The sequence below is a fragment of the Theropithecus gelada genome, chromosome 4 (assembly GCF_003255815.1).
Source record: "Theropithecus gelada isolate Dixy chromosome 4, Tgel_1.0, whole genome shotgun sequence".
Classification (NCBI taxonomy): Eukaryota; Metazoa; Chordata; class Mammalia; order Primates; family Cercopithecidae; genus Theropithecus; species Theropithecus gelada.
In genome coordinates, this window is record NC_037671.1 from 163773270 (window position 1) to 163789933 (window position 16664).

The 16664-nt window shown below is 44.1% G+C and overlaps 1 protein-coding gene across 2 annotated transcripts; it reads left to right on the plus strand.

The window, feature by feature from the left end:
• The first annotated feature begins 1937 nt into the window (after positions 1 to 1937).
• Positions 1938 to 16434, plus strand: ABRACL (ABRA C-terminal like). 2 transcript variants are annotated; one of them, XM_025382810.1, is made up of 3 exons: positions 1938 to 2125; positions 7082 to 7148; positions 15843 to 16434. In XM_025382810.1, exons 2-3 carry the CDS (start codon positions 7088 to 7090, stop codon positions 16025 to 16027), a joined length of 246 nt encoding a protein of 81 aa, XP_025238595.1. In that variant the 5' UTR covers positions 1938 to 2125; positions 7082 to 7087; the 3' UTR covers positions 16028 to 16434. The 2 variants fall into 2 exon arrangements, with proteins under 2 accessions (XP_025238595.1, XP_025238596.1); XM_025382811.1 differs by having other exon boundaries at positions 1965 to 2125; positions 7086 to 7148.
• The last annotated feature ends 230 nt before the right edge of the window (positions 16435 to 16664 follow it).

Below are 16664 nucleotides of genomic sequence, written 5' to 3' on the forward strand. Positions count from 1 at the left end.
GCATGATTTTGGGTCACTGCAACCTTCGCCTCCCGGGTTCTAGTGATTCTCCTCCCTCAGCCTCCAGAGTAGTTGGGATTACAAGCACATGCCACCATACTCGGCTAATTTTTGTATTTTTAGTAGAGATGGGGTTTCACCATGTTGGGCAGGCTGGTCTCGAACTCCTGACCTCAAGTGATCCGCCCACCTTGGCCTCCCAAAGTGTTGGGATTACAGGCATGAGCCACCGCGCCCAGCCGACAAAACAACTTTCTTACCTTGTAATTCCTTATAGATTAACGTAAAGTTTGTGTTATACTTAGTTTAGCATATGTGTAAACCAAGTATTTTTTTGGGTGAGTTTATTTTTATACTAACAAGGATGTTTACTTCTTTAGGGAAAGTAATCTATTTCTTTTTCTTTGGTTGGCAATTAGCACAATCCTAATTGCTTAATCATAACATAAGTGGTACACTCCAGACTCATTATTCCTTTCATTGGATATTATCTGACTGATGAATTGTGATCCCTGTCACAGGCCAAAGTAGCAAGGTCCTGTTTGGATAATTGCTAAATATATTTTTCTTGAATTATAATTTTTTGCCTTATGTCAACTGTGAAAGATATAAACTATAACTTCTTGGCTTTCTTTTGGTGAGAAAAAAATAGGCCTCAATCCTTTTGGTAACAATATAAAACAAGTAAAAGAAAAAAAATAGGTCTTAAAAGATCTAGGAGTCACCTTAAACTTTATCTGCCATGAGACACTTAGAAGACTCAGACCTTTGTTGAAGATTACAGAACAGAGACTCATTCAGTCACACCCAAGAGACAGGTGTTCACTGTAAAGACTAGAATGAAACATGGGAAGTGGATAGATCCAGTGCAGCCCCAGGGAACTGGACACTCACATGCCCTGGGAAGCAGGTCTTCGTTGCTCTTCTTCCATCACTTGGTCTCAGCTTGTCTTTGACTGGTTTCTACCACTTGTGCCTCCACCCAACCTGCTGCTACATTCTCCTGGTTTCTGCTTACTCAAATGTTTTGCATCCCGAAGCCCATTTTGGCCCCTTCTGCCTTACCCTCTCTTAGTTCCAACCCTTCTATTACATCAGATGGCTCCGTCTCTGCATTCTCCACTTTCCATTTCCAAGGGAGAGTCTGATCTGCTTACTAATTGTCAGAGTCCGTGTTTGATGAGAACTGTTTGTTCCAGGCCACCTCACAGGATGATGAATACCTCATGGATTGTGCGCTCCTGGGTCACGTGATCCCTCTTGATTTCAACTAGCTGGGCTGGGCGTGGGGAGGAGTAAGGAACGTTTTTTTGTAGTTATTTGTGCAAACCCTGCTCTAGAAATAGTTTGGGTAACTGTTTCCTTTCCAAAGGGACTCTGGGTAGGGTAAGCATCTCTCTCTCACACACGCATATATTAAAATAACTGACTAAAACAAAGGGAGTCTGAATAAATTGAATTATGAAGTTAAATGTAGGAAATAATGAATGAACAAGGGAAGAAACCGATACTGATCCAGGGTCAACAACTACCTATGTCCAAGTCAAATTTCTTTGCAGTCTAACAAATTGGCTTTCAAGATTGCATTTTGTTTTGCGAATTAAGCCATTTTCAAGTCACGAGTCGTAGTTTTCTGGAGGCCCCCGGCGTCCGGAACCCATGAATGCCACATTCTTTCTAGCTGCCTTCAGCAATTCGGGGGCGCTTTGTTTCTTACGTTGGGAGAGAAATTCTGCAGGAAATCGACGCCCAGGATCAGCTGCAGATCCTGGGATCCTTGGCTCTGAGTAGCACGTTGGAAAAGTGGGGTAATCGAGGCTCCGGACCCGTTTTCCTAGGAGCCCAGGGCGCTCCACCTGTCTGGAGTCAGCTCCTTTCTTGGACGTCTCCTCCCCTGAGTTTCCTCCTCATAGGCTTGTCCCTGGGAGTGTGGGCGGCCCCTTTCTTGAGCGCAGAAACACTTACTTTTCCCCCTACCCTGCTCCTCCTCCTCCACAGCCGTCTTTCTCTTTGCCTCAGCCACTTCCTTTCTTGGCCTCACCCTCCCCAGTGCACTGAAGAAGGTAACCGGGTCCGGACCCACGCGGCGCCAGTTCTCCCGCGGGAAGGAAAACCGGGCAGAGAGGTGCGTGAGCGCCCGGGCAGATGTGGCTTAGGTAGCAGGGATGGACCGGGTGTCCGGGGTGCGCCGCCGAGCACTGCGGGCTGCGGTGAGAGTCGGATCGGGAGGGGATCGGGAGGGGGCCGGGAAGGGGCCCAGGGCGCGCGGAGGCTGCGACCGGCTGGGCTGAGACCTCGAGGGCTGAGGTCCCCGGGGGCGCGCGCCGCTCACGCCCCCACCTCTAGGGCCGACTTCCGCACTCGGCTCACGTGACGTTTCGCCGGCCGGGGGCGGACTGGGAAGCCGGCAGAAATGGAACGATTTTTACCGCGGTGCGACGTGTCGGCTTTGCACTTGGCGGTGGTTCAGGAGCCAGTTCTGCAGAGCTGGGTGGGGAAGGGCTGGGGGCAAGGGGAGAGACTGCCCCAAGGAACGTGGTGGCCTCAGGGCAGTGGACTCTGCAGCGCCGGAGGTGGGTGCGGCTCTGTGCGCTCCAGGTCAGGGGGTGCAGAGTCGTGAGGGGACACCAGGGGCTCTTGGAGCCCGGGGCAGGGTCCGTTTTCCTCTCCCGGTTTGGGCGCTCGCTCTTTCGGCGCTTCGGGATGCCCGGGCCACTGGGGAGACGGACCCGGGGCGCCGGGCGGGGAGCTGCAGAGACAAAGGCTTCCGGGACGCGGCCCTTCCCTGGCGCCAGCGGTGCCGCCCCGCAACTGGGGGCCCGGCCCGGCGCTCCCCAGCCCTGCACCGGTGCCGGCGCTGACCGTGTGATGATGGGCTGCAGGGCACGGGGTTAAGGGACCTCTACCAGGCAGAACCCCAAACTGGGAGCAGGATGGCCAAATATGGAGTGAGCGCGCCCCAGACCGGAGGGAGGAAGGAGCCTAGTCATCCTTTGACCTGCACCAGCTGCTTGTCCGCGATTGCGAAGGAGGGCTGAGAAAACGTGCCCAGCCCGAGTGTGTAAAGTTGGTTCCTGGTTCCAGACATACCTATTCCAGTAGGCTATATTTCCTTGGATATTGGAAAATCTCCATGCATTGCCTCCAAACTTCTGAAAAATAACAATGCCCTGAGGGTCCTGAAATATATTCTAAAGTGTGTATTGATGGTGGGTTTCGGGTTCTGCCCAGTCCTCCGACTTTACGCTTCCTTTGTGTTTCCCACGCACAAAGCCTAAATCGATTCTGCGACGACAATTAGAGTGCCTGGCCGGCATCTGCCTCGCCTTCCCTGGAGCATTTTCCTGTCTTCTGGTCCAGCCGGTCACCATTAAGCTCTTCCCCTTAGACTTGCTCTGCTACTCACCTCTCCTTATTGTTCTTTTTTTTTTTTTTCCCTTAGACATAGTTTCACGGTACTCGTGAGAATGTGTTACGTTCATACAACCAAATCAGGGTAATTGGGATATCCATCACCTTAAATATTTATCTCTTTATGCTAGGAACATTCAACTTATTTGCTTTTAGCCATTTGGAAGTGTACAATCCATTAATGTGAACTATAGTCACCCCACTGATCAATGCAACATCGGGTCTTATTTCTTCTGTGTATTTATATCCATCAACCTCTCTTCATCCCTCCACCCCCTTCATTGTTCTGCATCTTGCTCACTGCAGTCCTGGGATTCTGTCCTTATTATAAAAGGCCATGGGTCTTTCAAGGATTGTGTCACAATAGGTATTTTTTCCCCCTTTGTCCCTCTCCTTCCTAAATAATAAATAAATAAAACATGTCAAGTTAAGTATGCTAGCAATTGTTTCTAAACCTGTTATTTTCCTATTTATAGTGGTCTGGGCAGGGAGCCTTTCTTGCTTTGTAAGTATTCTGCCTTGGTAAGAGCTCAGCATGTCACATTTCATGTAAATCCCACTCACTCTTATATTTAGTGTATTTGCATAATGGCAAAAGAGGAAGAGGAAGGGGGGAAAGAAGAGCCACCACCGTGTGGTAGAAACAGCATTTAGTTGTGGGGCATTAACCCCTGTTTCGTTATCCTTCAAATGGGGATAAATAAATGCCTTGTAAGGTTCTTAGAACTACATGAATTAACGCAGATAAGGAGCCCGATGTGTAATTAAGTATAAAGAAACGCTGGTTACCTTCCATGCTTAAAACTGGATGAACGTACATTTGCTTAATATAATGCAGGTATGCATGCTATATATAATAGATGGATTTCCCCTTTGATTCTCATTATTCAATGAGAGCTAAGTCTGAAGTGTGTTGCTGGTGTTGGGAGGAAGGAGTGAAGAAGGGTGTTAAAGAGATAACATCTTTCTAGGGGGTCGAGAATCAGAGAATTGGGGAGTTCCTTAATTTCTTTGGACATTTTCATTCTCCCTCTGTCCAGTACAGGCTAATTTCCTCATCATCCCTCACAGATCCTTACTATGTCTGCATTAATGTTTCTAGGAACAGGGTGCAAACTTTATTCATTGTTGGGCAATTTTAATTGCTAGAGAACTTTTTTATATGGCTCTCAAATCTGCCTTTCTATTACACTTATCCATCCTACCCAGTAGAGGAACACAAAGTCTATTCATAAAGTACATAAAAAAGAGCTTTAGGTTTTTTTGTTTTGTTTTTAAAGCAGCAGTTCTTCTCTAAGCTGACTTTATGGGTCAAGATTCTTTAGAGTGCAAGTAATAGAAACTCAGTCAAACCAACACAAGCAAAAAGAGGAAAGATACTGGTTCACGTAGTTGGAAAGTCCAGGGTCTTATATAGGCTCAGTCATTGTTGTATGACTGGACATTTCTTTGTGTTAGCTTTATTCCTGGCCAGCGGTTCTCACATGGTGGCCATTGACATCAGGGACTATAAACTACTATCTTAGAACCAAGTGGAAGGAGAGTGTCATTTTACTAATAGTTCTAGCAAAATCACAGGGCTGAACCTAATTGTTCTGGATGGGCTCAGCTACCTCATGCCTCAAACCGATTATTCTGGCTCTGACCTGCTTCTGGAGCCCAGGGTAAGGCTCTACCCAGGATACATGGCTCTAGCATAAGGAGGGAAAGGCTTTATCCAAACAAAACTTAGACTGCCGGTGCCAGAATGGGAAATGGGTGCTGGGTAGACAAAACAACAGTTGCCCACCACACTGCTACTAATAGTTTTTTCTTACTTTTATTCTCATGGCATGGTGTTCAGGCTTAGTGGCTGTGTACTCTGTGTATATTTTAGCTTTTTAGTATCGCTCTTAAACTATGTCTTGAATTGCATATAATGTTATAGATATGACTTCACCAACACAAAGTCCCCAATATTTGAACACTATAAGTTTTCATATTAAGTTTTATGAAGATGCATTTAATTGAATATTTCACATTTTATGACAGCCTAAGCTTCTTAAATTGTAATATTCACACAAGCAACAGAGCAGATGGTAGTGGCACTTTTAATAATTAGCAGATAGAAAATCTAGTGTCCCAATCAATACCATGTAAGCAGGTAGTATATGGTCATAGGTGTCACTCTTGTTTTTAACAGCTAGCAAGAATTAGTTACACTCCATATGGATAAAGTTGTTTCTTGCAAATTATCACCCCGAAGGAAACCATACACACAACTCCACCGTTTTGGTCCCTTATTTGATTTGAAAAAATTATGATTTGAAAACAGACTGAACTGATACATCTTCTACCCAGTTGCTCATACTTCCTGATGTCCTGCAGCTGTACTTCCAATCCCTCTCATGCCTTTGCGTATTCTTTTCAGTTCCTGAGGTCAATATTTCTTTACCCTCTACTCTTAGTGCCAGACATGATACAGCAGTGAGCATTATAGTCAGATCCCTGCAGAGGGGAGCTTACCCTGTGGTAGTGGAAGTCCAGAAATGTAATTCCAATTGGGTAAAATGAGGGGCACGGTGCTATGGGAACACAGTGAGGGAGTACTGCTTCTCCAGGGTTTCAGGGAAGGCTTTTATTTAAGCTGGAGCAGGATGTGTGTGAATTAGCCCCTGCAAAGAGGAATAGCTATAGTCTGAATTGAAGCCATAGTATGTGTGAAGGCTGGAGGTGAGAGAGCAAGGGGCATTTGAGAGATTAAAAAGTCCCATGTGGCTACAGTCTAGAGTTCAAGGGGGTGGAAGAGGCTAGAACAGTGTGCAGAACCCAGCTGTTGGAGGACTTAGTGAGCCAAGGAAAGGCTCAGCTTCTATTTTATTCTGAACTCCTTATCTGCAGATGAATGATCTTCACCACAAGCTATTTATTGCAATCGGATTTACTGGGCATTGCCCAGAGAAGGCCATGATGTCCCTGTATGTCACTGGATTGACAGGATGGTATTAAAATTGCTGTTGTATTCATCTGCCTCCCCCACTAGACTGGCTGCTGAAGGGCAGGGAGTGTGTGTCAGTTTATTGTGAGGTGTCCAGCCCCTAGCTTAGGCCTGCCTCAAGTGTGCTATGCGTTTTCTCCTTTGTTGCCTTGCTTTACGTATGCATTTCCTCCTGTATAGAGTGCCCTACCCTACCTGTCCGGCTGGACCACTCCTCCCCAGTGACCTCCAGAAAGCCTCCTGCCGTTTACTCCTTTGTGCTTCCAGATGCCTTGGACCCACCACTCAAAGAGTATTTGTCACCTTGCTCTTCATTGCAGGCCCTCATTTGCCTTTAGAATGTGAGATCCCTGAGGGCAGATCCTGTGCTACACACCTTTTGTATTTTCGGTGCCTAGCAGGGTACCATGAAGAAGACCTACTCAGAGTGAATCGTGGGTGCAAGGAGAATGACTGTATTCTCCCCCACGGATGTGGAGAATAGGAGTGCAGGCAGCTAAGGGGGCGGTTACAAAGGTAGAGGGAAAATGGGGACACTTCAGTGCCACATGCATCACACAAATATTTTTAGGAAAAGGGACATGGTAAATTAATAGTGACAAATGCGACATGAAAAAGACAAAGGGCCCTTGGATTTGGATGTGCTTAATGGAATGTAATGGTGATAATTTAGACTTCCTTTTTCCCTCCCAGGCAGCAATGAATGTGGATCATGAGGTTAACCTCTTAGTGGAGGAAATTCATCGTTTGGGTTCAAAAAGTAAGTATCTAACAGAGATAGAGTATTTTTCGTGGCTTTACGTTGAACAGGCGAGACTGGCATGCTGGAGAGGCCTAGAAGGGGTCACCCAGGGGTTCAGGACAGAGGTATGGCAGCTCTGCCCACAGCCCCAGGTGGTAACTGCCCTTAGCCAGAAAGTGACATCTGGAGACACAGGGCTTTTGGGGTATTGTGATTCTGATGCAGAGAATGGTTGAGATAGTTCATTATTTTTTCAATAGAAAGCAAATTACCAAGCTTCTTTCATCTGACTACATTGAAATTTGGTAATTGAATCGTGTTCAAATTTTTACTTATACTATTAAAATTCATGTTTTCTGCTTTGTTCTGCTATCATTTTACAAACTTCTTTTTTTAAATCATCTTATCTAAAATGTCGTCATTTTACAAACTTGTAAATGACTAGGGACTTACATTGAAATTATACTAAATTATAGTAAATTGTCTTTATTTTCTCCAAATCTCAAATCTTGAGTTTTGTATAATTAAGTAAGATAACTAAAATAAATCATCCTTTAGGTAGTGTTTAAGAAAAATTATCTTTTTCTTCAGCAATAACTAGGCAGCTTCCTTGAAGATAGTGACATGCAAAATGGGTAGTATTCGCGTCTTCTTCCTAAGTCGCAATGAAACTTACTATTCTACTTGTGGCTTTAGGTATTTGGTACATCTCAGATGAGACATGCAAGAATTTGGGGAGCATTTTGAAAATAATGAGAATAATAGACGTATTCAGCAACAACTAGGATAATAGGACTGGAAGTTTTAAAATTACATCATGTAAGTGAAAACCCATTCTAGAAAGTCCCTCAGAAGCTCTCAAGGTTTGTGTCATTATAGTTTGATTCTTCTTAAAGCACTGTCTGTTCATGAATCACAAATCCTTTGAAGTAACAGGACAGACTTGGAAAATTCCATTAAGCCATTAATATCAAATGTCCCCTGCAATGGTTTTCTGTTCCTGCTGTAACAGATTGCCACAAATTTAGTGATGTAAAACAACACATTTAATATCTTAAGAGTTCTGTAGGTCAGGAGTTTGACAAGGGTCTTGCTAGAGTAAGATTAAGGTGTTGGCAGGGGACTCCTTTCTATAGGTTCCAGGAGGGAATCAGTTTCCTTGCCTTTTCCAGCTTCTAGAGGTGGCCTTGGCTCATGGTCCCCTTTCTCTGTCTTAAAGTGAGCAAGAGCTGATTGAGTCCACGTTGCATCACATCGACCTCCTCCACTTTTTCTTTTAAGTTTGTTTGTTTGTTTGAGACAGAATCTTACTCTGTTGCTTAGGCTGGAGTGCAGTGGTGCAATCTCGGTTCACTGTAACCTCCCGCCTCCCGGGTTCAAGTGATTCTCCTGCCTCAGCCTCCCGAGTAGCTGCAATTATAGGCACCCGCCATCATGCACAGCTAATTTTTGTAGTTTTAGTAGAGATGGGGTTTCACCATGTTGGCCAGGCTGGTCTTGAACTCCTGACCTCAGGTGATCCATCCACCTCGGCCTCCCAAAATGCTTGATTACAGGTGTGAGCCACCACACCCGGCCTAGTTTCTTGTATTTTTATTAGAGATGGGGTTTCACTGGCTGGGCGCAGTGGCTCATGCTTGTTATCCCAGCACTTTGGGAAGCTGAGGCAGTTGGATCACGAGGTCAAGAGTTCGAGGCCAGCCTGGCCAACATGGTGAAACCCTGTCTCTACTAAAGATACAAAAAAAAAAAAAAAAAATTAGCCAGGCGTGGTGGCATGTGCCTATAGTCCCAGCTACTAGGGAGGTTGAGGCAGGAGAATCTCTTGAACCCGGGAGGCGGAGGTTGTGCCAAGATTGCGCCACTGCACTCCAGTCTGGGCAGTGGGGCAAGACTCCGTCTCACAAAACAAACAAACAAACAAGCAAACATAAAAGAGATGGGATTTCACCGTGTTGGCCAGGCTGGTCTTGAACTCCTGGCCTTAAGTGATCCACCTGCCTCGGCCTCCCAAAGTGCTGGGATTACAGGTGTGAGCCACCATGCCCGGCCTGCCTCCCTCTTCTGTTTTAAGGACTTTTTGGATTACACTGGGCTCACCCAGGTAATCTAGGATTCCTCCCTGTCATGGGGTCCTTAATTGAATTGCATCTGAAAAGTCCCTTTTGCCATGTGAGGTAACATACAGATTCTAGGGATTGGACATGCATATCTTCTGGGGCCTTTATTCTTCCTATTACTCCCTCTTTTTTTGTCTTAGTCACTCTATTTCTATATCAAACCCAAGTCATCATTACTGAAATGTACCAAGAAAAGATAAATGAGGCGTATTAAAGTTGGTGTGGACTCTTAAGTCCTAAGGTAGTCAACAACTAAGTGAGTTGAATCATATGATCAGTTAATACTTATTGAGTATCTATATGTGCTAATAACTGTGTAGTACAAGTGGTATAAAGTGTGTTCCTTTTCCTCAGGGATTTTACTACTTAGTTGATGAAAACAAATAAAATCTCATAGTCCAGGTGCCATGGCTCAGGCCTGTAATCCTAGCACATCAGGAGGCCAACGTGGGAGGATCATGTAAGCCCAAGAATTCAAGACCAGCCTGGGCAACAAAGTAGGATCCCATCTCTACAAAAAAATTGAAAAATTAACCAGGCATGGTGGCATACAACTGTGGTCCCAGCTGTACTGGAGGCTGAGGCAGGAGGATTGCATGAGCTCAGGACGTTGAGGCTGCAGTGAGCTGTGTTGAAGCCATTGCACTCCATCCTATGGGACAGAGTGAGACCCTATCTCAAAACAAAAAGAAAAACAATAAAAAACTCATGAGGCAATTGTCAGAAAAAAAAATGGTATGGTGAACTATGAAGTGCTGACATGCAATATGGTCTCTTCAAAATAGATTATTGGAAGTTGTAGTAGTTGGGGGCACTCAGTGAAGTCTTGCATCTCAGGTAGGACTTTGAAGTATAGGGCAGGTCAGTTTAGGGGGAAATCCATGAGTTGGTTTTGGAATGGGAATGAATGTATTTGAAGAGAACACTGAGAAGACATTGGAAAATGTAATTTATTTAGTTTCTTTTTTGAGACGGAGTCTCGCTCTGTCACCCGGGCTGGAGTGCAGTGCCACCATCTTGGCTCACTGCAACCTCTTGTCTTCTAGGTTCAGGCGATTCTTGTGCCTCAGCCTCCCTGGTAGCTGTTATTACAGGTGTCCATCACCACGCCTGGTTAAGTTTTGTATTTTCAGTAGAGATGGGGTTTTGCCATGTTGGCCGGGCTGGTCTCAAACTTCTGGCCTCAAGTGGTCCGTCTGCCTCAGCCTCCCAAGGTATTGGGATTACAGGCATGAGCCACTTCGTCTGGCCATGATGTATTTAGTTTCCTAATCAAAGAAATCAACAATCTTCCCTAACTCAATTTTTCTCCCACCCATTTCACCACACCCACTTGATGGAGGCTTGATGAGTCTTATTTTCCACAGTGATGCCCCTCCTGTTCTTCCTCCCACACTTCTGTTTTTTTCCTGAGCTCAGTGAGGTCATCTTACTCTTGGCAGCATTATTATTGTTTTTTTCTTTTTCTTTTCTTTTCTTTTTTTTTTTTTCTGAGACAGACTCTTGCTCTGTCACCCAGGCTGGAGTGCAATGGTGTGATCTTGGCTCACTGCAACCTCTGCCTCCTGGGTTCAAACAATTCTCCTGCCTCAGCCTCCTGAGTAGCTGGGATTACAGGCATCCGCCACCACTCCTGGCTAATTTTTGTATTTTTACTAGAGACAGTATTTCGCCATGTCGGCCAGACTGGTCTCGAACTCCTGGCGTCATGTGATCCACCCGCCTCAGCCTTCCAAAGTGCTGGGATTGTAGACGTGAGCCACTGGGCCCAGCCATGCATTACTGTTGTTTGGATAGTTATAGGTGTTAAAGGCATATTTCTAAAGATTTGTAGGATTTTCTTTTCTGTATCCATGTCAGCCTAGTGTTTATTGGTCATATTCAATTAGTTTTTTTTCTTTTTTTTTTTTGAGACGGAGTCTGGAGTGCAGTAGCCGGATCTCAGCTCACTGCAAGCTCCACCTCCCGGGTTCACACCATTCTCCTGCCTCAGTCCCCCGAGTAGCTGGGACTACAGGCGCCCGCCACCTCGCCCGGCTAGTTTTTTGTATTTTTTTTTAGTAGAGACGGGGTTTCACCGTGTTAGCCAGGATGGTCTCGATCTCCTGACCTCGTGATCCGCCTGTCTCGGCCTCCCAAAGTGCTGGGATTACAGGTTTGAGCCACCGCGCCTGGCCCATATTCAATTAGTTTTTAAATTCTAACCTTTACAGTACTAGTCATTATTCTGGTAAGGCAAACTGAAATTCCACTTCAAAATTAGCAGCTTTCACGTTAGAAGACTTAAGATAATTATCATAACTTCTGTAAGCATGGAAATACTTTTAATTTTGCAGCTTCATCAGGATACCTTGATTTTCTCATCCCTGGCAAAAGATGACTTATTGAGTTTGAAAGCATATGTAGATATGTGTAATCTTTGAATGTGTTATGGTTAATTATTTAAGTTGTATCTGGAATGATTTTGCTTTAGTCTACATATTATGAGCTCAAGATGAAAACTGATGAATTTAGTTTTATCTTTTCATTCAAAGTCAAATTCTTTAAAGTCTCATTTTTCATATAGTGAAAAAGATTAAATGGGGAGAGAGCACTTGGATATTTAAATTCTTCCATTCAACAAATATTTTTTTTAGTGTCCCCTTTGTGCTCAAGTGCTGGAGATGTAAAAATAAACAAAATTCCATCTCCATCTTTGAGGTTCTCTTTAGGTAGCTGAAAGACAGGCAAACTAGAAGTACTTAGAGGGAAGTAATTAATATGCGCTGTAAAGTTGGACTCTGTGGAAATGAATCCCAGCTCCTCTACATACTTGCTGTGTGACCTTGGCTACTTTACTAAACTTTTCTGTGCCTTGTTTTCCTTGTTTGTAAAACAGTAATACTCTACTTCAAGGACACATTTCTTCACATTAAAAGAATCTCTAAAATAGGCCGGGTGCGGTGGCTCACGCCTATAATCCCAGTGCTTTGGGAGGCCAAGGCAGGCAGATTGCCTGAGGTCAGGAGCTCGAGACCAGCTTGGCTAACATGGCGAAACCCTGTCTCTACTAAAAATACGAAAATCAGCTGGGCGTGGTGGCGGGTGCTTGTAATCCCAGCTACTTGGGAGGCTGAGGCAGGAGAATCCCTTGAACCTGGGAGGCAGAGGTTGCAGTGAGCCAAGACCACACCATTGCATTCCAGTCTGGGCAACAAGAAGGAAACTCAAAAGAAAAAAAAAAAAAAAATCTCTCAAATAAAAATGCATCTTATAGTACATGGCATGCTATGGTTAAATTGGCAGTTTAATTGTAATATAAAATAATGATGCTTCTTGCAATCAATTGTGTCTTATCTTCCATGAAATACAGATTAAGTGAATTTTAATGACTGTAAAATGCATCGAACAGTTCCGGATCATAGCAAGTACTCAATACATGTTAGCTATTAATACTATAAATGATGGTGAACACTTTGATAGATATATACTCAGTTGTATAAGAAGAGCTATTCACTCAACTGAGGGGATCATGAAGGACTTCTAGAAAAGGTGGCATTTGAATTCATTCCTGAAGAAAAATAATTTAGCTAGGAAAAAGTTTCTGGGTTTCTGGGCAGATGACTGAACATGGGCACTGTTACAAAGGCAGGATCTGTCATATCACCTTAGGCACAGCAAGCAGGTCATTGTGACTGAATCAGAAGGTACATGCAGTGATATGGCAGAAGGCCAGGCAAGCGATAGATGCAAGGCCAGAGGATGAAGTGCCTCTTCTGCAAGGCCATGGACTTCTCTTTATTTAGAAGGTCATAGGGAGCCATTGAAATATTAAAGTAGGCTTGATGAGGTGGCTCACACCTGTAATCCCAGCACTTTGGGAGGCCAAGGCAGGAGGAATGCTTGAGCCCAGGAGTTCGAGACCTCGTCTCTATTAAAAATAAAAATAAATTAGGTGTGGTGGCGCATGCCTACAGTCCCAGCTACGTGGGAGGCTTGGAAGGCTCAAGAGGATCTCTTGAGTCCAGGAGTTCGAGGTTGCAGTGAGCTATGATCACAGAACTGCCCTCCAGCCTGGGCAACAGATCAACACCCTGTCTCAAAAAAAGAAAAAAGAAAGAAAGAGGGATTAAAGTAGAAGAGTAACAATGAGCTTTGCATCTCATAAAATTTCTTCCACATTGTTTCTTCTGCACCCATGTGGAGGATGTATTGAGGGGCAAAAATGCAGAAAAGGAGGCTGGTACGGAGTTCTCAGCAGCTTGCAGTGACGCAAGGGAGAAACACTTAGGACCTGAACCAAGGAATTAACTGTCGTTGGAGAGGAGAGGCAGTAGTCACAGAAGACACAAAGAAGGTGGAATCACCCAAACATTTGTCAGATTGAGGGATGAGGGGGGCATAAGAACTCCAAGATTACACCCAGGTTTCTGTCTTTGGTGCCTTTAAAAATTTTAACCAAAGTTGAGAATTCACTGTATGCTGGGCACTCTAGAAAAGGCTTCTTCTTTATTATGTCTGTTAATCCTTGCAACAGCCCTGTGAGAGGTATTTTTACCCTCATTTGATGGATACCTGAAGTTCAGAGAGCTTGGAGGACTTGCCTGAGGTTACCAGCAGCTCCATTTCTATCTGTAATCAGTGACAGGTTCCTGTTGCACACAGAGTGTCATGCAGGTAGAAGTTGAAAAATCAAAGAGGTGCATCTTTGCTTTCCAGGCCAACCATGGTCAGATTCCCTGTTTTCCCTTTAGAACATCTTTCATCCTCCTTCTCATCTTAGGTGATCTATTTCAGGTGAGTAAACTACTCAACGCTGGTCACTGTTCCCCCAGCCACCTTACTCGTTTTTAGCCTTGCCTGTGGCTTGGCACACTATCCCTATTTGTGTCAGTCACAGCAGAGCCCCTGGTCGCTGATGGTCTGCTCAGTGTGTGCCAGGCAGTGTGCCGAGTGCTTTCGAACTGTGTCTCCTGGCAGCACCGAGAAAGAGATGTTCAGGTCCCCATTTTACACAGGAGGAAGCCAAGGCTTAGGGAGCTTTAAACAAGTTGCCCAAGGCCAAACGACTAGTAGGTGGCAGAGATTTCCACTGAGGACTGTTAGGTTTTTGAAAAGCTCAGAGCATATCATCACAATGAAACTGAAGAAAAGAAGCTCCAGGTTATTGTCTCCTTCAAGTCCGGAAGAGGTACTGCCTCCTCCTTGAAGTCTTCCTTACCATTCTTGCCCAAAGACATCTTGCCCTCCTCTAAACTGTAAAATATATTTTCTTTTTTTCTTCTTTTTTTATTGAGACAGAGTCTCACTCTGTTGCCCAGGCTGGAGTGCACTAGCACGGTCATGGCTCACTGCAGCCTCGAACTCCTGGGCTCAAACAGCCATCTGCTTCAGCCTCCTGAGTAGCTGGGATCACAGGTGCACTCCACCACACCCAGCTATTTTTAGTTTATTTTTTTAGGAGAGAGATGATCTCAGTATGTTGCTCAGGTTGGTGTCAAACTTCTGGGCTCAAGGTATCCTCCTACCTTGGCCTCCTAAAGTGCTGGGATTACAGGCATGAGCCACTGCACTCAGCCGGGATGTATTTTCTTGGCTTCTCATTTGGCATCCAATCACGTACTGCTTTGTATTGTTGCTTTAACTTGTTATGTGTATATTTCTTATTTCCTCATGGGACTCAGAGTCATTGCTTTGAAAGTTCGAAAGCAATTCTGTCCTTCCTTATATCTGTCTCTAACGTCTAACACAGTGCTGTGCTTACAGTAGGAGTTTGCCAAGCAGCCAGTCAGCAGTTCTCGCCAGGGAGCGTGGGCACTGAAGAACCTTGGGTCAAGAAATGGTCCTCGCCTCACTGTGAGGGCCATCCTCTTGACCGTGGGGGTAGCTTTGGAAGGAAGAACCTGCAGTAGAGGGCTAGGAAGAGGTCAGGGATTCAGTCAGGTGATCAAAGGAATCACCCAAGGATAGGGAGGCATCTCCCAGATTACTCTCGTCTCCAGGTTTTCAGGTTACTGATTTTTAACAGCAGATCCACTTTTGGTCTATCTTAACTTTCAGTGTCTATGTTCAAAACTGGCCTCCAAATAAGATAATCTAGGGCTCATATGAAATACAGATTTCTGAGTCTACTACCAGGAATTCAGATTCAGTGGTCCTGATAAATGGCTGATGATAATGCATTTTTAAGGAGCCCCCACTCCCACCCTGGGGATTCCGAGTGTTCAGAACACACTTAGAGAAACACTGCTCTTGATCCTGGTTTTCTATTTTATTTGTAGTCTTTATTGATTCAAAAACTCACATAACAATTAACAAATAAAAAGCGGGAAATGTATCTGCAATATTAGCACTGTAGCACATTCAACTTTTGTGAATGTTTCTTGGTTCTCAGTCTTTGGATAATCCTAAGGCTAAGAGGCGTATAACATGTATTTATTCCATTACTTTTTGGATCTGGGAAGAGAATATGTTGAATTTATGACTGTTAAATGTTAAATTGTAATCTTGGATAGCCCATAGTTAGAAATGTATTAAAGATTTTGTAAATCTGCCATACTTGACGGTAAGACACAGACTTTACATTTGCTAACAATGTATTTTCTCAAATTAGATGCTGATGGAAAGTTAAGCGTGAAATTTGGGGTCCTCTTCCGAGACGATAAATGTGCCAACCTCTTTGAAGCATTGGTAGGAACTCTCAAAGCTGCAAAACGAAGGAAGATTGTAACGTATTCAGGAGAGCTGCTTCTGCAAGGTGTTCATGATGATGTTGACATTGTATTACTGCAAGATTAATGTGGTTCACATATCTTTTATGTACTGCCATTTTTTGTTTCTGGTAAACTGGAATATAAAGTGAAAGAACAAACATTTGAACATACTTAATGTATTTTTATAGAACTTTGTAAACAACAGGAGATTAATGTTTTAGAAGTCTGTCCTTTTTTATATCTTGAAAGAAAATTTATGTATGATGCTATAAAATAAACAAATCCTATTATTTTTCTCAGGAATCTGGTTGGGAATTGTAGGCAATGAGGTTTTTTGGGAGGTGGGGACAGGGGAATGTTTGTTTCATAAATAATTAGACATTTTCTATAGATATTTGACATTCTGCAAAAGCAACAAGCAAATTGAAGACCAACTCCTATGAGAAATATTATAATGTTTATGTAATAAAGACATGTAGCTGTCTCAAAATTGCCTTATTTTGTCATTTAAGTATTTGTGTGCTTCTCAGAATTGAGTTTTTGTATCAATATTAGATAACTGCAGTAAAAGTTATGTTAATCTGAAACAAATTCTCTCAGAACTACCAAATTTCAGTAATAGGAATGGCTGGGCACAGGTGCTCACACCTGTAATCCCAGCACTTTGGGAGGCCAAGGTGGGCAGATCACCTGAGGTCGGGAGTTTGAGACAGCTTGGCCAA